Raw genomic sequence first — 25539 nt, 5'->3', positions numbered from 1 at the left:
TTAACTGTTCTGTTATTTTTGGAATATTGCAAACTTATAAAATCCTTCCATTTTCCCCCATTTTATTTCTACTTTATTGTAAAAAGAATATAAATGGTTGAATGGGTGATGGATTTGCAGTTAATTTATGGGTCCATCTTTCCCAAATTTTGAACACATTCAGAAATGGATTTCAAGTATGTTTCAGTATTTTATTAATATTTTTGGAGAAGTGCCCTAATGTTCGCTAATGATATATATAAATCCATAAAGGATATGTTATTCATTATCCATAATGTTAATTTTTTTAATATTTTATCAAACAAAATAAGGTTTTCATATGGCTAGCATCAAAATAAGATTTCATATTTGGGATACCAAGACCTCATTTACCTCTTTTATATACAATCTTTGTATTTATTTTTCTTCCTGGACAAATATTCCTGCGTTTATTAGTCTACCACCTTTAATAGAGCCAGTTATTGTCTACTGATAGATTAGAAAGAAAGAATTAAACTTTACTTTATTGCTTGAATTCATCTCATTTCTTTAAGTGCTTTCATTTTCTTTTTCACTATATGCTCTTTTATTGTAAATGTACTTATTTAATAGAGCCCTTCTTATATATTTCAAAATGCTAATGAGTTTGGTAGAAAAATAATGAAGATTCCGAATATAAATTCATTCATTCATTTATTCATTTAACAAAAGTATATAGTTGTTCTGGACAATTATATAAATTTATAAAAGCTAGTTAAATGTATTACATAGCTACTCTGGACAGCAAAATGTAACACACAATCAGATGAATGAACATTAAATTGAGGCCATCATTTAAAAAAACATCTTACTGTAATGTCCCACCACCCCTCATATATGCTAAGCTCCATTAATATCCCAACCACAGTGTCTGAGGTTATGGTCTTCACGGGTCTTCATAACACTCTGGAAGGTCAAAAAGGATGGTGCCATCTGAATTTTTTTGGGGGGGAGAGATGTTTCCTAAGGCAGGAGCCCTATGCAGGTAGAGACACTTTTTGGATGCACCAGAAATTACTGTTCACTGAGGAGACCCATAGCATGCCCATGCTAGATCTACTGGGCAGGCAGAAATCAATGGAGATGGACAGTCCAAGTAACCTGGCCCCATGCCATAAAGGGCTTTAAAATTGACAGCATACACCTTGAAAGGTATCTAGAAGCCTACTGGGAGCTACTATAGTTCATATAGCGATGGTGATATATAAGCATATCATAGTGCATCCAATACTGCAGTGCTGCTGCAATTCTAGATCTGTCAAAACTTTTGAATATTCTTCAAGGACAGTTCTGTGTAGACTACATTACAAAGGTCCAAACAAGAGGCGATTAGGGCATACATGACTGTAAGCAGTGCCCCCTGGTGTAGGCATGGGTGCAACTAGTGCACAAGATGCATTTATAACACCTCAAAAAAGCATCCACCTGCTCCTCCAGGAAACACAAGGAGCAGGTAGCAACTGTAGTCTGGAGGAGAGTTTGCACAAATACACCTTTGTGTGAGTTGCATTAATTCCTGTGACTATCATCAGAAAAATAACTCCTTCAGTTAAAAAACAGTTGGCTTCAACGTTAAATACTAAACAATCGGGTGGAAGGTCTTGCTTTGATTTCCCTCTGCAACAGTCTGTATACATCATCTCCAGCTCAATTACAGGTGGTTCTCAATTTATAAACACAACCGGGACCAGAATTTCAGTTGCTAAGCAAGTTGGTTGTTAAGTGACTCAAGCCAAATTTTACAACCTTTTTGCCCCAGTTGTTAAGAGAATTACTGCAGTTGTTAATGATTCATGTTCATTGACTTGTTAAGCAAATCTGTCTTGCCCCATTGACTGTGATTCTCAGAAGCTGGCTGGGAAGGTCGCAGATGGTGATCACATGACCCCTGAATGCTGCAATTATTGTAAATACATCCTGATAACCAAGCATCTGAATTTTAATCATTTGGCTGTGGAGATGCTACAATAGTCGTAAGTGTGAGGACCTGCCATAAGTCGCCTTTTTCAATGCCACTGTAACTTGGAACAGTCACTAAACAAATAGTTGTGAGTTGAGGACTATTGTATGCAAATCAACAGATTTATGCAACAGAAATTAACCTGAAAAATTGGGATTAATATACAATTCTTTGAGTCTCAGTTACACTGTGCTTGTAAACTTCTTTTCTGATAAACTATAGTTAAAGAACACCAGCTATCAAGTCTCTGTCTTGACTCATTACATGTGTGATTTGACTATTCCATTTAAAAGTCACCATGCTGTAGTGCAGGCATGTCAAACTTGCAACGTCACATGACGTCGCATGACGTATTGCGACTTTTCCCCCATTGCCGGCAATAGGGTGGGCGCAGTTTCGGCATGACGCATTCGGCCTGTGGGCTGGCAATTTGACATGCCTGCTGTAGTACAATGTGGTCTTATTTAAATATTGTTACCAAATAACCACTAAATTGTTGATTTACAAAAGAAACAGTACCACTTTACTTCACAACTGAACTGGGCATAGCTAAAATGGAGACACACAAGCAAAAATACATTTTTGTTAATGCCCAACAGAAAGCACAATGTAATGCACATACTTAATTTACAAGATTCAACTTGCACAATAAAACAGAAGACTTTATTTACATATTGACAAGGGACATATCAAGGAAAGGCAATAATTTTGATAATGGTTTTGCTACTACTGGTTTATAAGTACTAAACTCTTTCATCATGATCATCTCAATCTAATCTGGAGCTTGATCTCAGACTTCTGAGGATGGTAACTTTAAATACAATTTTGACACTCAAGAATTCTGTTCCTAAAAACAGATGCCCAAGATCACGGGTGTCAAACTCGCCGCATCACGTGACATGTCGCAACGTATCATGACTTTTTCCCCTTGGTGCTGGAGTGGGTGTGGCTTCCATGTGACGCATCCGGCCCGCGGGCTGACAGTTTGATACCCCTGCCCTAGATGATAGTCTTACATTTTACAGTAAACAGAGCATATACACACATATAAAGACATCTGCTAACAAATAAATACAACTTGTTAAAAGTCACCACTAAAATAAATTAGGGGAGGGGGAAATGTGCACTTCCTACTTATGACTAGGCTTCAAGCTTATTAAAATCAAATGTCTTTAAAAATATTTTTTATTATGTAACAGTCACTTGAGTGATCTGAAAATTACAGTATTTACAAACTACTAATTAAAGAAGGCTTCACACATGACAGCTTCCTACATACAGGAAAACTACAAGCTCCATATGGTTCTTGCATAACAGCAAGGAAATAAATGCATCTTTGATAGTTTCGCCATTTGCTTATAGAACAGTGGTTCTCAACCTGTGGGTCGGGACCCCATTTGGGTCAAACGACCATTTCACGGGGGTCACCAAACAACGCAGTCTGCCATTCCCCCCCCCCTTTTCCTTAGCTGTGCTACTCCCTTTTATTCTATTGGCTTTTGAAAGCCAATAGAATAGACTCTCTTGAATAGAGTCTAATTCTATTGGCTTTCAAAAGCCAATAGGAATTGTTCAGGCTGTCTCTGCCCTGCTGAGCCCGCCAAAAGTCCCATCTGCAAACGGTGCTGCACCAGTTGAGTAGTCCTCGACTTACGACTGGTTGGGGGTCACGGCATTAAAAAGGTTGAGAACCACTGTTATAGAAAGATAAGATAATATTGTTTCAAACTGGCTTGTTGGCAAAGGCTTCTACAGTATGTAAATATGGTAAAATAGTTATCTATACAATCACACTGAATTAGTAGTAAAGCTACAATTGTTGCCTGGGAGTAAGTCCCACAAAACACAATCAAACGTATTTTCACTCAAAGCACAATTGCACTATATAAAACTTTATATAGACACATAGTAAGAAAAAAAAGAAATGAGTAATATTTTGAAAACTTATTCATTTTACAGAAAAGAACTTTTTAGATTGTCAGGTCAAGTTAGCACAAGGAAATAAGCACACAGTTGTGCCTAAATCTGTAAACTGCAAAGTTTAAGGCACATATTTTATTAGTGCACAATTTTTAACTATTCTTTAAGGCTAATTATATAGAGGTATTTTAAAAGAATTGGCATTTCTTTTTAGAAATGTTTTAGAAGTTTCTATACTGTTGCATCCATTGTATGCATCTTCAAAGCATTATAGAATGATCAAAGAACAGGTAATGAACTATCCCAACTGGGACATCCGTAAGCAAGTGGCTGAAAGAAAATTGCTGGAAGATATTGGGTGATTTCCTTGTTAAACTAGGTTAGGCATATTATGCAGTTAAATTTTCAATTTGAGTGTTTCTTATTTAGAATCCTGGGAAAATGCTGCTGATTTTTAGCAACACTTATGAAAACAAACTTTGGGGGCCACAAAACCAGGCCTGGAGCCATTGATTGTCCTTTCCTTTAACTGGGTAAATAATAAAGTATTACTTAGGGAAAGTGTATGCATAATCTCACCCTTCAACAAATAAAAATCCAAGTCACAGTTATATTTCTGAAACTGCCAGCAAAAATCAAATAAAACAGAAATATACACATCATTGTTTTCAACAGAAGCAATTTATACATTCATCTATGAAAACCTGTCAAGTATGATGCTTGGTAGAAATCAGCCCTTAATACTGTTTTTTTTCCTTTAAAAAACTGAACAGAACAAAAAAGAAATCATGAGGTCCCTAATCTGGTATTGGCAAATCCCTAATCTGATGTTAATTTTTTTTTAAAAAAAGTCAAAAATGGCTTAAGAATCTGTTCATGATGCTTTGAACACTCATTAACAGAAGTTTGGCAACAATTCTAGTCCTCAAGGCTGCAGAGGTAGAAAAGAGGGTGGTAATCATGTCCTTTGGGGTCTGGACCACCAGACAAATTCCTAGAGCTTTCATAAGGTGTCTGTACTATTTACTAATACATTCTAATACTGAAAGGAGCATCAAGCGATTAGTGCAGATACTTTACCGTTAATATACGTCAAGACTTATTCCTCTAACTCCTGGAACTTTCTCAGCGGATTCCCAGTTTAGAGCAACTAGAAAGTCTTTGGCCATCAGAAAAGGTCTACATAGAAGGAGTTGTGACGGGAGTCCACGTGGAGGCAAGTCTAGCATGCACTGAGGCATCATACTGACTGTCAGCAATATCTGTGGGTGTCCCATTGTCATAGAGGGGAGAGCCCGAAGAAGTCGTAGCGACGGAATGAGGAAGTGTGGGGTAGTGCGTTGTAGAGCCTCGCAAAAACTGGGGTCCTATCCCACTGGACATTCCGCCTGACTGTGAAACGGGTGAGATGGTGCTGTTGCTCACAGACCACAAATTGGGATATTGGCTACAAGAGGAAAAAAAAAAACCACAGGTTTTCCATTTGTAGAAAGGTAGCCTCATTAGCGAAAGGCTAAGTAACTTAACATATCATATACTTTTGCAAACTATGGCTCACCTCATTAGACACACTATTCTAAAGATAGAATTTATCAACATCAACCTATTTGGGAGTAGGGGAGGAAGTAATATATGCATTCGAGTCAGGCACTGACAGGATGGAAACAAGAGAGATAAACCTCCTTAGTTCAAGTGTGTATTTACCTGGATCATGCAGTTAGTATATAGCAATATTACTTAACTTATATACCGCTTCAGAGTGCTTTATAGCAGTTTACAAGGTCAGCAAATTGCCCCCGACAATCTGGGTCCTTATTTTATCGACCCCAGAAGGATGGAAGACTGTGTCAACCTTCAAACATGCAAATTTATAATGCACATAAATCAGTGTTTCTCAACCTTGACAATTTTAAGGCATGTGGACTTCAACTCCCAGAATTCCACAGCCAGCATTGCTGGCTGTGGAATTCTGGGAGTTGAAGTCCACATGCCTTAAAATTGTCAAGGTTGAGAAACACTGACATAAATGCTGCCACCTGACTCCAAATCACCTTTTTGGCTTCAGAGGAAAAGATATGGCAAATCCCTCATTAGGAGAAGTATTAAGGTTTTTGGAAGGCATGTCGCAATTTGTTATTTAATACTGAGTCGGACTGGTCTCAATATAGGTTCATGAGTCTCTCTCCAATCTCAGATGCACAAGATGCCCTTAAGCAGCCTATTTACTTAACTTCCATTCACCAGCTACTAAAATGGAACTATTTATAAAGTTAAGCCCAAAATCCAGCAGGATTTAAAAAAAAAAAAAAAACCCTCACCAGTATAGGAATTGGAAAATTATATCAAATCCATTTTTTTTACTGTGGTCATAAACTAGCAGATTATAAATACTTGTTAATGATTCCTCACTTCAATGACTAGCATGAAGCAACGTTCTTACACAATGGCAGAAACTTTAGTTTGTAAAAGGAAGAAAGTATTTTAGGGAACTTTGCACTTGGTGATTTCCTGCAGATTAAAGATGTGTTACCATATAAGACAGGTTTGTTTACATAAAATTTCTTCAGAATCCTGTGAATTGCCATAGCATGCAAATGCCTGCTGCTGTTAGGTGGAGTCTTTCCCTAATAATATTTTTTTACTATCCTAGTATTTATTTATTTAGTAAATTTATATGGCCACCCATCTCACTGAATCGGGGCAACATTTCATAAACTCCATAATAAAAGACCTATTACATCCAAGCTTCTTAAGCAATTTTTTTTTTTAAAAAAAATGGCCATCAGCATCAGGAGACAGAGAAATTAAAAAAGCAAGATAGCAAGCCTAGTGCAAACCCTATTTCCTTGGATTTGCAAGAAGTAGAATTGGCATCCAGAATCTTGTCTTTACTGACCTCTGTTATGGATGCTAAGGAGGTGTACATTTGCATCTTACTAGCCTTTTTTATATATACCAATCTCTTCTCCCCCCCCCCTTTAAGTCAGGGATGGCTGTAGATGGAACTAGTGATATAATTTTACACTATTTTTCAGTGGAAAGTGTGTTGGCTCATACTCTCCAAAGGGAGGGAGTTAAGAGACTCAAAACTTTGGTTTTCAATAATGTTGTTAAGTCACTGATCTCCTCCAATACGCATATAAAAGGAAATAACAGACGAAGTGAAAAATAATTTTCACCTATAGCAACAAAGAGGGGCGGCACAGTGGCTAAGACACTGGGCTTGTTGGCTGGAAAGCCGGCAGCCCAGATTTGAGACCCAAGCTCCACGCGATGGGGTGAGCTCTCTTCTTTGCCCCAGTACTTGCCAACCTAGCAGTTTGAAAGCATATAAGTAGATAAATAGGTACCACTTTGGTGGGAAGCTAACAGCATTCAGTGGTATCATGCTGGCCACATGACCACGGAAATGTTTTCGGTCAGCACTAGCTCAATGCCCTTGAAACAGAGATGAGGACTGCCCTTTATAATTGGCAATGATTAGCAGAGTAAAATCCACAGGACTCCTTTACCTTTATAGCAAAGTGGCTAGTATGTCACACGCTAGCTGTTATCCTATTCTTGCAGATAAAGAACAGAACCACCCCTGCATAAAACATACTATACAAACAGTATTTGTGCACAAAGTATAGTTATATTGGGGGTGAGGGAGTCTCCTCCGTGGGACCCGTGTAGAAATAGATCTACTTTTTCACAAGAGGACTTCCTCGTTCATAGAAGAGGGCTTACCTGGAGCTGGTTGGTGGACCGCTACTGTGATTCATAGGCAACATACTTGTTGGAGTTGGAACTCCTAAGCTGGACCAATTATCGTGGCTTTGGAGCATAGAAAGGCATGCTGAAGAACTATCTCCATAGGGTGCTGCAAAAGCAAGCATTTTGTGTAAGAACATTACATACTTTCAAGTACAATACCTAAATATGACCTTCATCAGTATAACTGAATTCATTAGGAACTGTTAGAATGTATTTGCATTTTCAGCAATGATATAAGGATATTTAAAAATACTGCATTTTGTTCTATATAAATATCCAATCATTTTGCAATCATATGAGTATAGACCCATAGCAGGGATAAATTCTGTATATTTAGCCTACAAAGTTTCAATGAAGCAGGGACATATCAACTTTTCAAAAGAAACATGTAACCTTCTTAGCCTTTTTTTGAGTCATTACTCTATATATCAGGTTTGAAAGAAATGAGCAAAATATCATTTTCACACCACCAAAATCCAAGTTCTTTTTATAAACAGAAATAGATTATAAGATAAAAATGTCTTTAAAAAATAAACGATCTGTTGCAGGCATCTGAAATAAGAAGAAATTGCTCTCTTAGAGCTCTTTCAGAGAGCCATGATGGTGCAGTGGTTAGAATGCAGTATTGCAGGCTAACTCTGCCAACTGCCAGCAGTTTGATCCTGACTGGCTCAAGATTGACTCAGATTGTTCAGGGTAATATGCTGACTCTGCAAACCACTTAAGAGAGGACTGTAAAGCACTATGAAGTCTAAGTGCTATTGCTATTGCTAAGTAGCTCAAAACCAAGTATGTAGTTTTAGATTTACCTCAGATTCACCTTTCTTACAATCACCTAGCTGGAAATTTTAAGATTTATTAGGCAGCTAGGCTCTCTAAAACTGCTAATGAAACTGACTGCATACTGTAATTGAAAACATTATATAGTCTTTATGGAATGATGAATTGTGTGTGAAAATCAAGAGGTTTGCCTCTTTTTATTAAATCCCAGTGCCATAAAGATGAAATCAACTGAATCATCATAACAGGCCAGGTTCTCAAAAAAATCTGATTTTAAATAAGATTGAAGTCTTTTACTGCAAAGACTCTCAATAAAATGATCTATCCATTATTAATAGTGCACTCTTTTGTAGACTATTCAAAACATTTAACAATTATTTGAAGAAGGTATTTTAAAAAAACAAAACTTTACTTTTACTTTTCTGAGTAAAAATGCCATGAGTCAGATGGTTAATGAAATCTCATTTCTGTCATTCTCAAGAGATGTTACAATTCCTACAGTTGATTAAGATAAATAATCTATCCCTCCCTCCCTCCTTCCAATCCATCCATCCATCCGTCTGTCCATCCATTCATCCATCAATCCATCCATCCATCTATCATCATCATCTATTATCATCATCTATCTACCTCAGCTTCATCTATCTACCTCAGCTTGAATTAATCCATTGCAGGATTGAAGATTGCATATGCACTATAATCTATATGCTGGTCAAAAGCAGTTTGTATAAATGTTTTCCAACCTCTCAATCTAAAGCTAAAAGAGGATGACTGGCCCAAAGTAGCCAGACAGCTTTCATGAGCATTAGAACCTAAGTCTTCTGCTGCTAATTTAGCATTTTAACTGCTATACCACATTAAATCAGATTTTGATCTAGCCTTTACCACCCAGGACTAAACTAATGGTCCTACAGATGTTGCTGAATTACAACTTCTAAGGCTCCAGATATAATAATCTACAGTGGGGGACAGATTTGTAGTTTAAGACTTGGGGGGGGGGTTGTCACAGATTCCACACTTCTGCTATATATTCACATTGATATCTATTAGTATCGTATGATATCAAACAACTGTAGTACAGTATAAAGTACTTACTTGGAGAATTGGTTCTATGTGTATATGGATTTGGATAAGGGGCAGGTCGGTGATTTCTTAACGACGAATACCTTTCACAACTGTGAGCAGGAGACAGTGAAAGAGATGTGCCAAACTGGGAATGAGGACTGGCAGGAGGACAAAGAGTCCCTGTTCCAGGAATTAGCCAACCACCTACTGTAAAAAGATGAATAATATCATTTTGGCAATATACAGCAGGATTATTTGTCCAAGATGACAGCAGCTTGTTTGCACAAATCAACCCTAGAATGTAAAATCTATTTTTAACTCACACTTAAACAATAAAAATAGATTGCAAGCTCTTCTTGTCTCTCCCAGTAACTTATGGCTATAAATAGCTTTGTTCTGGCACAATTATGGCACATTTACCCATCAGTGCTGACCAATGGTGTGCCATAAATGAAACATTGTGACAACAACATTCCTACACATTAAAGCAAGAAAACAGGAGCACCATCAGGAATACTCTCAAATCATGAACATAAGATTTTTATAACCTCATATCTCTTATTTGCTATATCATAATCTGGGAGGTAATCTTTTGCATCTAATAGCTTTGAAGAAGCAATGTGAGAACAGCAAAATATCCAAGTAAACATATATTTGAATAAGTGGTAGTCATAGATCTCTGTGGAGAAAAGAGTGGGAGAATGACAAAATCTGTGTCATGATATAAACCATCTTAGTTATACTCTGCATTGAACTTTACTATATTGGTATGAAAGATGGGGAAATGAGCCTGTCAGGTTAGACTTTATCTTCTGTCATTTTTTTATATCATTGTGATTACAGGGGAGCTATTCAGACAGCAGCACAGTAATACTCAAACTGTGAAACTCAGATAAAGGGAAGGGTTCTGCTAATATTTCTAATTAACCTAATCAAGCTTCTGATCTTCTTCAAAACTTTGTGCTGTTTCCAGCAATCCCTGTCTCAAAGATTATTGAACTCTGTCTGAAAAACAACAGTGAGATTTCAGCAGGGATATTCCAGACTTTGCATGGATTGATACATTTGACCAATTGATTGATATACTTGAACAAATGAAATAGATTATAAATACCAAATTACCCAGGGTTTTTTCTTATTCCACTTAATTTCAATACTAGAGACACACAAAAAAAAGATGGCTAATATTTTAGGTGCTTTAAGCAAATAGCTTTTCTACATTTTTAAGTGTGAAATCCTGTTTTTGAAATGAGACACAGGTAGTCCTCAACATACGACCAGAATTGAGTCCAAAATTTCTGTTGCTAAGTGAAACATTTGTTCAGTAAGTTTTGCTCCATTTTACGACCTTTCTTGCCACAGTTGCTAAGTTAGTAACACGGTTGTGAAGTGAACCTGGCTTCCCCTTTGACTTTGCTTGTCAGAAGGTCGCAAAAGGAGATCACATGACCTCGGGACACTGCAGCCATCATAAGTATGAACCAGTTGCCAAGAGTTCAAATGTTGATCATGTGACGGGGGGGGGGTTGCTGCAATGGCCATGAAGTGTGAAAAACGGTCATAAATTACTTTTTAGTGCCAAACAGTCCATAAATGAATGGTTGTAAGTCAAGGACTACCTGTACTATGCACATGAGGAAAACTGTAGAAGGTGAGTTTCTACAATTCCAGGTCACACCTTTAGTCCACATCACGTGGTATTTTCAACCCTGATTAGTGGTGGTTTTCCCCAAGTTAGCAGGAATCTTTTGAATTCTACTTGGAAATGACCGTAACTGAACCAGGGTCCTGCTGCACTCAAAATATATATTCAACTGCTGTGCTCTGAGCCCATTAAAAGCAGAGTACATTTCGCTGCTTAATTATCAGATACCCTACAACAGTGCTTCTCAACCTTGGCAATTTTAAGTGAGGTGCTGACTGAGGAATTCTGGGAATTGAAGTCTACCCAGTTTAACGTTGCCAAGGTTGAGAAGCGCTGCCCTAAAATATCTAGAAATCCAGGAATGTGGAATCTTCCAAGGTAGAGCACATTCTTTCGCCTCTGATCATTTTTTTCTTCTGTTTGTTCAATGCAGGTTCTTCTTCATTCTCAATGTTCAGTAACAGAAACAGGTCAAGAACTTTAATAGTGTTTACAGTCTTTGGCATCAGGACTGTAAAATTATAATACCAGTTGTCAGTATATTGCAGTACACATTTTAAAAAAAAGAAAAAGAAAGAAAGCCTTCTAAACTGTTGGTGAAGATTATATTTTATGAAATATACATTCATGCATTTTATATTCACAAATAATGTTTTTAACTACATAACAAAATAGAAGTGATAGTGGAACAAAACTGCTTTGAGATTTTTTTTCATATGGCAATGGTGTAACAAAAATATAACATAACTTTCAGAAGAGAGTTTAGACATACATTGTGAATATTGTGATTGCTGACCGTCTCCCACTTCATCCATCATGTCTTTGTGATCACTTCTGTCAAAGAAACACAATTCATTAGCAAAAATATTAAACCGCCTAATGAAATGCAATCTTAAATGCAATTAAAAGCAAACAACAGCTCTCACCTTTCTTTTGCATCCAGGAAAGCTTTTGCAAAGGGGTTATATTTTATCTTTAATGCTGTTATCTACAAAAAATGGAAGAAAATATTTCAAATTCAAATGTAATTTTAATTATTTTGTTGTTAATTGAAAAGATAATTCAGCAGCATTACTTGCTAATTCCATTAAGGTTTTTGCAATTGATTCTGGTGGGGAAAAGCCCAGAATAAAATTATTAAAACTACTAAGACTGCAAGAGCATGCTTTGAAATCCTCTACAATGTCCCCTCTTTGCCTTGCTAAGATGCCTGGTTTTATTATCCTATTAAGGAAGTACATAAAAGGGACGTAGGGTGGAGGGAGGATACACTAAAAACAGTTATAAAAAGTGTCAGGTTCCGGGTAAAAAGAGGGGATAATATATTGGAAGAACAAATGATTATTTTATTAAGAAATGAGCTATTGTTTCAGCATGGAGAATTTAAATACGAAAGATTTATATCATAGTTCTACCCATTGTTCAATGAAATAGAGACATCCTAAAAACTTTGAAACAATGATGTATAAACTACTTAACTACTTGCTGGACTTTAGCTTGCTATACATTAATATGATTTTTAAAAATTAATTAGTAATCATTAGCACTTAGCTAATTTAGCATAAACACTTAACCTCATTACAATTCATCATGTAGGCTTCAACTTGAAAGTTGAAGGAAATTTATTTCTCTCTCTGGAGGACCTAAACATTTATTCAGAATTTATTAAAGCATAATGAGGTATAATGCTTAGCCCTTTACATGTTTTGACAGACTCAAAGTGAGCAGTAATAAACATTAGAAGCTAACACAGACATAAAATAGCAGATAGAAAAAAGAGTTTTACAAAAAAAATAATGGTTATTATTTTTATAGGAAAGTCACAACATGACAAAGAATAAGTTCAGATAGGTATATCTACGCAGTACTCCTATTACTTCACTGATATTTATATATCAACTGATTAGGACAATTCAAGTATATGCTTAAAATGTAGATTTTAAACAATCTTTCAATTTGTATATTATGATAAATTGCTTAGTGCTGTCAATAATCAAGGCTGTTTGGATTCAAAGTAGTTTTTTAAAAATGATTTGCATAATACAGCTATTTTCTACATTAAATAATGACAACATGTACTAAAAATCAATACACCTTCATTAACTTTTCATCAGACTCATTGAGTAAGCTCAGATCCTGGTCCTGTATAAATCTTCTTGGAAATCAACTCCATATAATCCAATGGTGTTAAGTTGCAATTAAAGAGTGCTCAGTAATATAAACAAAATAAAGAGGTGATTACTGATAAAGTCTTGACGTTAATTGAAACATTTTCCACACAAGCAAAAATATCAGACAACCTCTTCTTTTTTTTTTAACTCAAAGAGCGAGATGCTTCTAGTTGAAAAAAAAATCACTTAATATTCTCCTGAAAGTATAACAAAAGTAGTTTTTTTTTAAAATGGCCAAAATAAACCAGTTAACATAGAATTGTATCTACCTTATTTCATTGCTAAGAACTTTTTATGCTTAAGACATTTTCTCCTACTTTCTAGAAATTCCATTTCCTTTCTTTTTTTAAGTATTCACTGGAAGTGAACAATTACTACATCTCCTTTGTAGCATCTTTTAAAATTCTTGTAAACAGCATACCCCTAATTTTAACATCCCCCTTTCTCACTCCAAGTCCCTTTACTACTTTGAAGGAGAGCAATCCATGCAGGCTCTTCCACACTTTATGCCTACCTCTTCGTTCTGGTAAGCTGTCACAGCTATAAACTGTGTCTCCGGGAAGGAATGGCTGGTGATCATTCGCTGAGGGCCGCCAACTCTCACTATGTGAATCCTAGGCTCATACTTGTGCAAGGAGTTCAACATGATCTGTTGGTGTAAGAACAATAGAAACAAGCACTGAAAGAGTGATAAACCCTATTCTGAGACTGCAACACCAACTATAGCAGTAATTTTTAATAAGAAGAGAAGAAATTTGCTAACTTAAATCTAAAACAAAAAGCAAAGGTAAGAGTCCAGACCTCAGTGGCCATTTTACCTTTTGTCTTTCCAGATGAACAATCAAAGCAGGAGCATTTTATTTACACTTACTTTTCAATTTTATCCAAGGTAGGAAAGTAACGTTACTAGCTTTGAAATGAACTAAGACATTAAATCATTAAAAATTGATTTATTAGCTTGGATTATTTCAAAACTGATAACTACATTTTGCCAAACTCTAATTAAATGTTTATAACTTGATTTTCATCTTTCGTTATTAAGGGAGGAATGAAAGGGTTCCATGCAGAGCTTTATTCATTTCTCAGAAAGCAAGTTATTATTATCTAGACATAATCAATATTACCCAATAAAAACTACCACTGCAAGATTTTATAAACTGACCAGAGTACAAAATACCCACAAAACTGATCCATGTTTTCCTAGTAAAAATAAGGGAAACTCCTTTTTTACTGGGTTCCTTAATGACTGTCATATCATAATTGCAAAAACATTCATTCAATAAAGGAAATATTAGCTTTTGGAATCTCATCAGAACCAAAGATATGTTAATAACAACAAAATATAACCAACCAAGGCCCTTTTGGTACATATACCACCATATAGGATTCTTTTTAAAGATTTTTTTTATCCAACATTATTTTTATAAGTAACGCAAGGTGCCAAACATACCTAATACTCTTTTCTCCTCCTATTTTCCCCATAACAACCCTGTGAAGAGAGCTGGGCTGAGAGAAAGTGATAAGAAAGACCAGCTGGCTTTCATGCCTCAGGCAGAATTAGAACTCACAGTCTCCTAGTTAATAGCCTAGTGTGTTAACTTAAAGGTTTCATTTTTTTTTCTTTTATACGAAACTTAAAATACTGAAAATGCATTGTTAGATGATGCTAAAAATAATAATAATTGGAGAACAACAGTAATCGGTAATCTTGGTTAAAGGGAAGACAATGGTTCCTCTGTAATTAAAACTTTAACTTCTAACTTTGTTTAACTAGCACAGTACATGGCATATTTATGCCCAATACTGGAACAAACATCAATCAAACTATACAGGTTACCCATTAGGTATCTCATTTTACTGTCAGATTAAAAATTTTGCTAATATATATTATGCTATCAAAAATAGAAAACCATGCTGAAAAAAATATACATTTGTACTACAATATACAGCTATAAACATTTCTAAAATTAGTGATCAGCATGCTATTTAACTATATTTCGTGCCCATTTCAGATATATAGAATGGTTTACATAAAAAACTTTCTTTATAACTAGTTTACATAAATTACAGAAGCTAAAGCAATCGTGGTACAGATTATCACATTATTCATTATAATAAGTGACTTGAAAAATGTATCTGCAAATTTATTGAAACTTTCATGCTGCCAGATTGGATGCTAACCTGTCATTTTTCTTCCTAAAAAAATCCAGTTATTAGCCACTGAAATATTTACATAAGAGTTTCACATGAATAACTTTCCATGCCTGGCATATCTCTGTCGAGAGAAGGCAATGAACAGAATAATAGCTATTAACATGCCCTATCATCACAACAATAAATGAATATGAATTGGGCAATGAAAATATACTTTGACATTTCCAAAATTTCACTAGCTGATGGTCCTACAATTCACTTTTTTCTGTGCACAAAGAGAAATTTATGAATAAAATTAACATTTAAGATTTGCTCAACAGTCATATATTCTGTTGCTGCCATTATTACATATCACTATATTACCCCCAAGCTCTTAGCAAACTGGCCCTAGATTATTACTTTGGTTAGTCTTTATGTAGCTTGTAAATATGCTAAGAATGGTGCATGTCACACATCACTTTCTCCAAATTGTCTTGAGATAACACCCTAGGTCTAAGCATGTTGACTGTTCCAGAATGTTGACAATAATATGCAGTGCTAGATTTTGTACCCAACCATTGCATCCATTTTCTGCATTAATATTTTAAAAAAAAACTCTGTAGGAAACTACAGAGGATTCCTCTGTGACTGATTTTGTCCTATAAAAATACAATTTGAATAGAATATCCCTCCAATCCAGAACAGAAGACAAATTTTATTAAAATATTTTACATCCATGCCTTTTATTCTTATGGAGTTCCCAAGAAAATTTGTGCTATATGAGTTACAGCTGCTGTGCATTACACTGCCACACAGACTTCACAAGACTCTAATCCAAAATTTAATTTAGTAGCAGATATTAACAGTTCCAGCATTCAGGATTGACACAAGGTATCTGGTGCTTGAAAAAAAAAGTCTAAATTTCCATGAAAAATAATAAACAAAATAATTATAAATCATTGCGTTTAAATAAAATTAATTGCTGAGGACAGGCTATTTCACTCTTCTTAATTATAGGACTAGAACTAGGTACCTGCCTCCAAATAGGTTAAATCAGGATATACTCCAATTTACCTTACAAATCACTGTTCCTGTTGTTTTGGGATAAATGATAAGTTTTTTTAATACACAAGTGTATCTACAAAAGTGAGTTTGTAGATGCCAATTCTCTGGGTCCCAAATATACAAATAGCTGAGACTGTGTTTCATTCTAAGAGATGGATACAAACACACATTGCCAGTACATTATCTTTTGACCCACCTCCAAATTCTTATTATGTATTTGTTGCTGCATGCTGTTTCAGTTCCTAACACATCAGAATCTGGGTTTTAAATGTTCTTAAAATTATAGGTTATGTCAGAAATTAATGATTACAGTTTAAGTAACACAGACAGAAGCTTCAGAACATTTAAAGCTATCTTAGATGACAGTTCACTTCAACAGTCAATGCAATGTCCTATACTGGCCGATGAATAATACTTAATACCTCTGATGGACATACAGATGTTTATGCCACACTAAAATATGTCCAATGCTTCAAGGAATACTAGTTTTGGATTTCTTTTTCTGCTTAAAGACATTATTACCTTCTTGCAAATTGTGCATGTACATATTTGTAAGCATGAATCTATCTTGGAGCTCCAGATGAAAATATTGCAATCAATTTCAGATCCCTAGGACTGTGTGCAAAGCAACTGGCCTTGCAGGCAACTACCCAAATATGAAAAAATTACCAGAGTGTCTATAAAAATCCAGACTACAGAGCCCAGGACACAAGAACAAAACACATTTTTTGGAATCTCCTCCAGGCCGCACATTTCATTACACAGAATAAAGCAGCTAAACTGGGTTTCCTAAGTTGCTTTCCTGTGCAAGGCAGGGAAGAGGATACTCAAAAAGCAGCCAAAAGGGTTAACGGCAAGGAGATGGCATCTCTGTAAAATATTTTCCAGATTCCTAAACTGAAAAATAAAAAGCGGCTGAAGCCCTAAGAATGCCTATTGAAGAGGCAACTCTCTGGAACCCACTGACATCAAAGATGTTTTCAGAAGGCGCGTACAACGGTACAGGCTACTTACTATACATTCGACCTTCATTTTTTCTGCAGAATCCTATGGAGTGAACTGTACCTGCGGCCTTGCTCCTTCTCTGCCCCCAGCCCGTTATTTCTGGATGCCCACTCCTGTCTGCAGGAATACTTTTTTTCCCATCTCCACGCGCACCCTCCTCACCTGGCCTCCCCCGTTGAGCTTATTGGTGAGCTTGACCTTACTGAAGGACACGGGCGCCTTCATCCAGTGGGCGCCAAAATTGGGCGAATCCGGGTGGATGTAGACGCAGCTCGGGGCCTGCGGCTCAGGCTTGCCTCCCGGCACCCATTCGCCATTGACGTACTTCCAGCGGTGATTGTCTGCAGCCACAAAGTCCAGCAAGAAGGAGTACATGGCGTTGGGGTCGAGTCCGGACACGCTGGCCTTCAACACCGGGAACATTCGCCTGCAGGGAGGAGACGCAAGGAGCGAGGAGAGGCGGGAGGAGACACGGGCGGCGCGGCCTCTCCGGCCAGGCCTAGGCGGCTGACGTCGAAGCCCTTTCTGCCCAAAAGACAGACCCTCCTCCGCCCCGAGTCGAGGAAGCCTCGCCATGCCTGGATGCTGTCTAGAACCCAACCTAAAGGAAAACCCGCTTCAGTTTGCAGCCCGCTTTGCGGCTGCTTTCACGCTAACATTTCATTGGAGCGCAGGCGATGAACTCCTTGGGTTGGATTCCCAAATAAACATGCACTGGGAGGACCTGGCGGTTAGTTGTATTTCTAAACCGGGGAGGGGATTCTCATCTCACCCCCTCGAAAGGAGGCCTTTGAAATCGGTGAGCCATAACTAGTGACTAGCAATAATTTGGAAGGAGGCTCCTCCCTGGCCAAATGACATCTTACGTGGATTCTATCTTTTTGTCTCTTAGGAATAAGCAATTTTAGAGATCAGATGCAAATGCTTTAAAAGGTACCCCTGTAGGGTATGGCCAACCAAAGCCATTCTTTGTTCTCAGGTTGTGGAAGTAAATTCTTCTGATTTGGTCGTTTTGAGGGATGCACTTTGATCCTCCCTTTTTAATTTCTTTGATTTGGGAGAGTTCTCTCTGCTTTGGGGAAATTCACTTGCATGTTAGAGACACAGGTTCGCAGACTTACAGCTTTGGATTACAAAAAGGGAGAGTCTGGGTTACAGCTTCCTTTTTTTAAGTAGTCTTCCATTTGTTGTCATTGCAAGCTTTCATAAACAGGCTAGAAGGCCCACAAAACCTTTTTAAATGGAGACATCATGGCAGTTCAAATTAGTCATGGAATGGAAGTTAATTTTCAGGAAAGAGTGATGCGAAAGATGTTTATTTAGAACTGAAATTCTACTGATATCACAATAAAATCCTGTACCCCACTAGGAAAACTTTTCTTTTCCTCTCCTGGGAAAGCTAATCTTTATATATGCAATTTATTGCCAGGGAGTTTCTTCAAAAGGCATATGAAAAATCTAATTTGAAAAAACATCACTGCAAGCAGCCAGATGGCTGCCTTTGAAAAATAACTTTCTGCATTTCCATGAGGGAGGATCTCATATCCTGAGTGGAAACCTCCTTTACAAATAGACTGGACAGGATTGCTTAGGTTAAGGACTGCAAGAGCAGAGGAAGGGGAAGGGAATAAAGACTGGGAGGCTACAGGATGACTGGAAGAGACCAAGAAGAGGTGTTAGTGGTCAAGGGGCAAAAGAGACATTAAGAGGGTATGTCCCAAAAAAAGAATAGGACTTGGGAAAGATAACTGAGGGAATTTCCTCGTTAGCTACTAAAAGCAATTGGGAGCAGAAGGCTTCAGATGCTTGGGTGACTGATTTTCTGAAATCCGGGGCAACAATTAAATGAACATAAGAGAAAGCAAAGTGGGAAAGGAGGAAGTAGCCCTCGGAAACAACCTGAAAACATCAATACATTTCTCTGTCTTTCTCTTTCCTCCTACCTGCCATTTTTGGTGACAATCATCTCATTGGTGAGTTCTTTGAAGCGCAACCACAGTTCACTGTCCTCCAGAGTGACTCGCAGCTCCCTCTCGGTAGGATCCCCCTTTTCTCTGCCAGCTTGTAGTTCATTCTCCACGGCGCTTAGCAGATGATCCACTTGATACTGCAGACTCTTTCCTGAGCTGTCCGTGGTTGGAGAACCCATCTTACTGGCCACCCACCAAACCCCCTTTAATACCAAGATCCTTCTCCAGCTTTTTGGTACCCGGGAGCGCTCTGCCTTGGAGAAATTGTCAGAGGAAGCCGCACAACAAGCTGTAGTGAGGGAAGTTAAAAGCACCCTAAAAGTAGGTGGTGGGCGTGGGACAGGTTTGCAGTTTGGGGGCAGAAGGGTTAATTCCACTTGACCTCTCTGGTCCACGCCACTTGAAACAAACTAAACTAGTTAAACGGGGGAGCAATTAAGCCCCTGGTATAAATATCCTTGTGACATCACAATGCCAGTAGGGGGCTCACCTGATTGGAGGACAGTCTCTTTGATGTATCTGTCCCGCCTACCTGATTGGCTCCCTGCGGCCATATCAGAACGAAGCCCAGGGAAAGCCTGTGATGTTAATTGCAGCCAGTGGGATTAAACGCAGCTATTTTATGTAAATCTGCCCCCAAATGTTTGCACCTCTATCAAAGCTGCCAGGCTAAAGTTTCAACAGCCAAAGGAGGAAATGGCCCAGGTCAGTAGAGACTCTACATTCACATTGCTTATTCCAGTAGCACCATTTACCCATCCAAAGATGTGTCTTACTACTCCTGCAAAGAGCAGGACGGTCTGGATGAAATCCTTGTGGGTAGGAGTATACCATGAGAATGTGAATAGCGATGGGTCCATCACCCCAAGCTTTGGTCTCCAGTGACCGGATCTTATAAGCACACCTATTTGCATATCAAGGTTGTTCAGATCAGTGGGACTTTGATGTAAAATGAGCCACAACTGTGGCATGAGGAAAAATGGTTATTTACTGTCAAGAATCCATTTTAAACTTGCTGTCCATTTACCAAAGGAGACGGAATCATGGATACTTTATATTTGTGCCCAGTTTTAGAGAGCCTTGTAATGATACATTAGCAGGAATTCTCACATATTTTAAATGTGAAAGAGTGAAGGTTTTTTGGTCTCTTTAGTGCTAAAACCCTAATGGAATTAAAACTAACTAAAAGGGTAAATATTCTCTTTCCATAATAAAAAAAAACCCTCTCTCTTCCAAAGAGCTATAATTATAAATAAAAACCAATTAAAACTTGGTTTTCAAAACCAAGTACAAATATATAAGAGAGAGAGATGATACAGCAGGATCCAATTCTGAAAGAAAAACTAGGTATCAATCTCTGTAAATATATAGTTAAGTGATACGTTCCAGTGAAGCACAGTTTTGCAGCTTTATGGATGTGGATATTGGATAGGCCCTACATCTCAGCACTTTCTAGTTTTTATGGGGAACTTAATCAAGATTAAAGTTACTTCCTCCAACATTCTGTTATTTTATACTCTGAAACAGATTGGGAAACAACTAAGATATGTGTGCCCTCCACAACTGGAATAAATAATTGCTGTAAGTTGAATAACTTTGAAGTGTGCTCTGAACTTCAAGTCTGTATGACAGGCAACAGGGCAAGAAAGTTGACAGAGGCCTGGGATCAAAGAAATATTTCAATATTTTTTTAATTATTTCAAAAAATAGCTTGTAAATGTGCTCTTACTGCATATAATTTAACCTATGCTGGAAAAGGTAAGGAACCCAGCATAAATCTGAAGTCAGTGAAGCTGAAATCCAAGCTGTTTAGATAGAGACATTTCATCAGCTAACTAAGATAAAAGATAGGGACAGTCTTACAGATCTTAATAGATGACTTTACTCTAATTGCCTGGGGGAATATAATGTTATGGTAATTCCAGTCCTTTTCAAGGAAAATAGAATCAGTAGGGTTTGGGAAGTCTCTTTTGAGGTATCATATGTTTCCATCTCATTTCATATGCTTTTAACTACTGCCATAGAAAAAGGTAGCTAGAAACTTTTAATTCCAATCTACTTAAGAACATAAGAAACAAATTGGTAATCTAGCCAACTTTCTATGTCCTACTGTTGTAAACAAGATGCATTAAGGAAACAGAAAGACTTGGGGTGGGGGAAGATTGATATTTCTTCTCCACTTTTGCTCCCTAGCAGCTGGTGTTCAAGGTTGTCTGCCTGTGAATCCAAGGGCTAGGAAACAGACATCAATGCTTCCTTTGCAGTTGTCCAGTTCCTTTTTAAAACTCTCCTAATTGGTGGCCATCAGTACATCTGATGACAGCAAATTCCACGGGTCATCTATGCTTTGCGTAATCCCAGGGAGGCCGTGGGCTTTCTGAACAGATGTCCAGAAGCAAATTGGGATGGATGAGAGCAAACAAGTTGCAGTTTCATCCAAGTAAAATGGAGATGCCCAGGTGTGAAAATGGAGTGATCGGAATGGGTCCCTTTGAAGATGATTCAGAAACTTCGGCTAGTGCTAAGTGTGGTTTCCCAAATGCTTATGGGTGCTAAGCATCAAGATGTGTCACGCTGGTATTATATCAATTGTGCAACCTACATATTTGTTCCATGCCTGTTTTTTTGTCTTTTTAAAGGAATGACAATTTAAAATCTCATAATTGCTCACACACATTTAAGCTTTCATGGGACTGATCAGTAGGTATATTCAAGCTGGTGGGGTGTGAAAAAGGAATTTATTAGAGATGGGCCACTATTTGGAACTGAGAGTTATGTCTAGACATTGCTGATAGTGCTGCAGTTTCATAAATGCTTCTTTCCACATTTGATTAGGTGTTATTTTATTTTTATTTTGTTTAGTTTCAGAATGTTTTTAACTCTTAGGCTTATGTAAATGATGGTATCTTTTATGTGGTTCTCTAAGTGATCAGAATTTTAAATAGTCTGGTTTTTCCATTGGCTGTATGTATTATACCTTGATATTCCTTATTACCCATTGCTAGTTATTTTGAAAAAAAAAACAACCCTCAAAACAATGTCATAAAGATCTTTTCGGTAAAACCGATCATCCCAGAAAGAAAGAATTGAGCTTTTGTACATCACTTTTTTTGTTTAAGAGTTCAAACGGTCGAAAGAAGAATGAGCTGTATAGGATAGGAGGATATATATATGCCCAGGATAGGGTCCTGGGCATATGTATTTACTGGGAAAATCCTGTCCTCCGTGGAACTTAACTTCGGAACGAACGTAGATGGGAGAAATAGCAAGGTTGCAGTCCTAAGCAGGTCGCCTCTCTGGAATGAAGCGGACTCTGTGCCAGAAGGCTGGTCGCATAGTAAGAGCGATCCATGGTCCTCGGGATAATCATTTCCGAAGATGCTGAGAAGGCCGACCAATATTGCGCAGCGGCTGAACTGGGAGTCGCTTCTGTTTTGATCCGACGCTGCTCCCGTTTAACGAGATCTTTATTGTTCTTCCAGAAGCCCAAGCAAACCATTTCCTGCCCATTGTCACCTCTCGCTCCCAACTCCCCCCCCCCGCTCGGCCTCATCCTCCTTCTGGTCAGAGGTTCCCACCGCAAGGTAATAAAGTCGCCCCTGCTAAGAACCGAAACGGCGGCGGCGGCGGCGGCGATCCGACAGTTCCACCCGGATTCCTCTTTTGGGGCTGCTGCACAGCTGAAACGAAGCCTCGGCTTCGGGGAGCGCCCAATCTCTAGCAGCTGGCCTTTTTATTATTATTATTATTATTATTATTATTATTATTATTATTATTATTATTATTATTATTATTATGGATCATCGCACAGTCAGCCAGATGTTCAGACTGGATTTGGCATTTTGTCTACCTATCGAGTCCTTACCCGGGACCTGGGATAGACAGATGTGGATGTTTGATGGTATTACAGATATTGTCGCAGTTCCTATTATTATTATTATTATTATTATTATTATTATTATTATTATTTTGAGAAATAAGCCCAAGGGGTTGCTTTTCGGTTGTAAACCCGAGCTCGCGCGATGCACAACATCAGCCCACCCTGTTCCCACGTTCACCTTTTAGCCTCGCTCGTGGGGGCTAAAAGACGAGGGCGAAACAGTCCGTGTGTCAAACGACTGGCTTGAATAAACCCAGAGTCCGCGAGCCCTGGCTTCGGACGTCCCGCCAACCTCGTTTCAGACCAGCTGCGTGTTTGTTGCTCTTGTTTAAAATACCGTAGAGATGCGCGTCACGATGTTTATGCCAAGGGGAGCGCTAAGGAGTTTCTTATCTAGCCCCCATCCCGGCGAACAACAGAAGTCTAGACGGGTCTACTCTGACGTAAACTCTGTTAGATTTCAGGAGGGACCTGTTCCTAAAGAAGATAGGTAAATGATTCCCACCCAAATTTATCTTCAAAAAGACTTGGCGATTGTTTTGCCAGATGCCACTGTAAGCTGCACTTCACGCTTGATACGGCAGCACTTCTGCATTTCTCTTGCAGGGCCTCAAAGTTGGCACGCTCTCAATCTCCCCCACAGGACAAACTGGGACCGTCCAAAATTTTTCTAGCAAAGGCAAATCGTAGTTAGTGACTGGTAGGATCAATATGAACCAGATTAAAACTAAAAAAAAAATCCCGGAGAGGGGGGTTTCACACTGTAACAGCCCTAGGCATGGTTAGCCATCTCCCTTCTTCCGGTGTCCTCCTCCCCCATCACAGTCTTTTCCCAAGAATTCTTTTCACGTAGGATGAAAGAGTGGGAGGTGGGTAATTCCTCAACAGTTTTGAGGAGAGACTTAACAATCTTCTTAAATAACCCCCAACAGACTGGTTCCTCATTGTCTTAGCTCAAAGTTCCCCGGAATTCAGGGGAGAAACTCAGCAACAGCTTAAGCGAAACCCCATTTGGATTCACAGCCTGTTTCGCGAATCCAGCCCAAATGGTTTGTAAAGCATAGCTTTAGGTGGTGTAAGAATCCAGACATAGAATCTCTGAAGAAGCATATGATAGTCACTTTAGCCCACTTAATCTGGTTTTATTTGGTTGTGTTCACGGCACATGAGTGGCTAATTAGTCATGGCTGAAATCAGTTTTCAGTCATGCCTTTATCACAGCAAATGGGCGAAGCTCAGATGGTTCTCAACTAGTTTGTACACTGCCACTCCAATCTGGGTGGGGTGCAAAGGTTGCCCACCCGTGCAACTCCTTGGAAGAAAGTAATTTGCTTTTCACTGAGGTTCCATCCAGGTTCCTCTGGATGCGTTCAAACACAACTTCCATAATCCACCAGTGCTGCAGATCTCTGGCAGGCTGGGAATGAGGACCCAAAGCTTCCATCACTTAACCATGAGCCAGCAGTGTGCAGCACCAGCAGGCAAAAAAGCCAATACAATCCTGGGTTATATAAACAGAGGCATAGAATCAAGATCACGGGAAGTATTAGTAACCATTTTATAAAACCCTAGTAAGACCACATCTGGAATTCTGCAGCCAATTTTGATCACCATATTACAAAAATTATGTTAAGAGTTTGGAAAAAATTTCAGAGAAGAGCAACTAAGGTGATCAAAGGCCTGGAGACTAAAACATATGAAGAACGGCTGCAGGGCTTGGGTTTGGCTAATAGTCTAAAGAAAAGCAGAAATAGACACGATGGCAGTATTCCAGTATTTGAGGGGCTGTCACAAACACGAGGGGGTCATGTTATTCACCAAAGCACCAGAGGGCAGGACAAGAAACAATGGTTGGAAACTGATCAAAGAGAGAAGCAACCTGGAATTAAGGAGAAACTTCCTGACAGTGAGGACAATTAACCAGTGGAACAGCTTGCCTCCAGAAATCGTGGGCGTTCCATCGTTGGAGATTTTTAAGAAGAGGCTAAGACAGTTATTTGAATGAGATGGTATAGGTCAGGGGTAGGCAACCTTGGCTCTTTTATGACTCGTGGACTTCAACTCCCAGAATTCCTGTGCCAGCATGGCTGGCTCAGGAATTCTGGGAGTTGAAGTCCACGAGTCATAAAAGAGCCAAGGTTGCCTAACCCTGGTATAGGCAGGGGGCTGGA

At 38.3% G+C, this 25539-nt stretch overlaps 1 protein-coding gene across 2 annotated transcripts in view; it reads right to left on the bottom strand.

The window, feature by feature from the left end:
• TBXT (T-box transcription factor T) overlaps window positions 1-19728 on the bottom strand; it is a 54003-nt gene extending 34275 nt beyond the window's left edge. Inside the window, exons 1-8 of one of the 2 annotated variants that reach the window (XR_005556736.1) lie at window positions 19462-19728; window positions 17681-17945; window positions 13830-13964; window positions 12071-12132; window positions 11917-11978; window positions 9530-9706; window positions 7628-7760; window positions 4979-5345 (exon numbers count right to left, since the gene is read on the bottom strand). Coding sequence is in view for 1 of the 2 variants with exons in the window: in XM_039343547.1 (XP_039199481.1) it covers window positions 5078-5345; window positions 7628-7760; window positions 9530-9706; window positions 11917-11978; window positions 12071-12132; window positions 13830-13964; window positions 17681-17945; window positions 19462-19667 (1308 nt within the window). In the remaining variant the exon portion in view is untranslated. Of the gene's footprint in view, window positions 1-4020; window positions 5346-7627; window positions 7761-9529; window positions 9707-11916; window positions 11979-12070; window positions 12133-13829; window positions 13965-17680; window positions 17946-19461 lie in introns of those variants that run through there. The other variant, XM_039343547.1, reaches the window with a different exon arrangement.
• Between the last annotated feature and the right edge of the window lie 5811 nt (window positions 19729-25539).

Source organism: Crotalus tigris, unplaced genomic scaffold (genome assembly GCF_016545835.1).
Source record: "Crotalus tigris isolate CLP2741 ecotype Arizona unplaced genomic scaffold, ASM1654583v1 scf7180000017863.408763, whole genome shotgun sequence".
NCBI classification, from domain to species: domain Eukaryota; kingdom Metazoa; phylum Chordata; class Lepidosauria; order Squamata; family Viperidae; genus Crotalus; species Crotalus tigris.
This window is presented reverse-complemented; position numbering and strand designations above follow the sequence as displayed.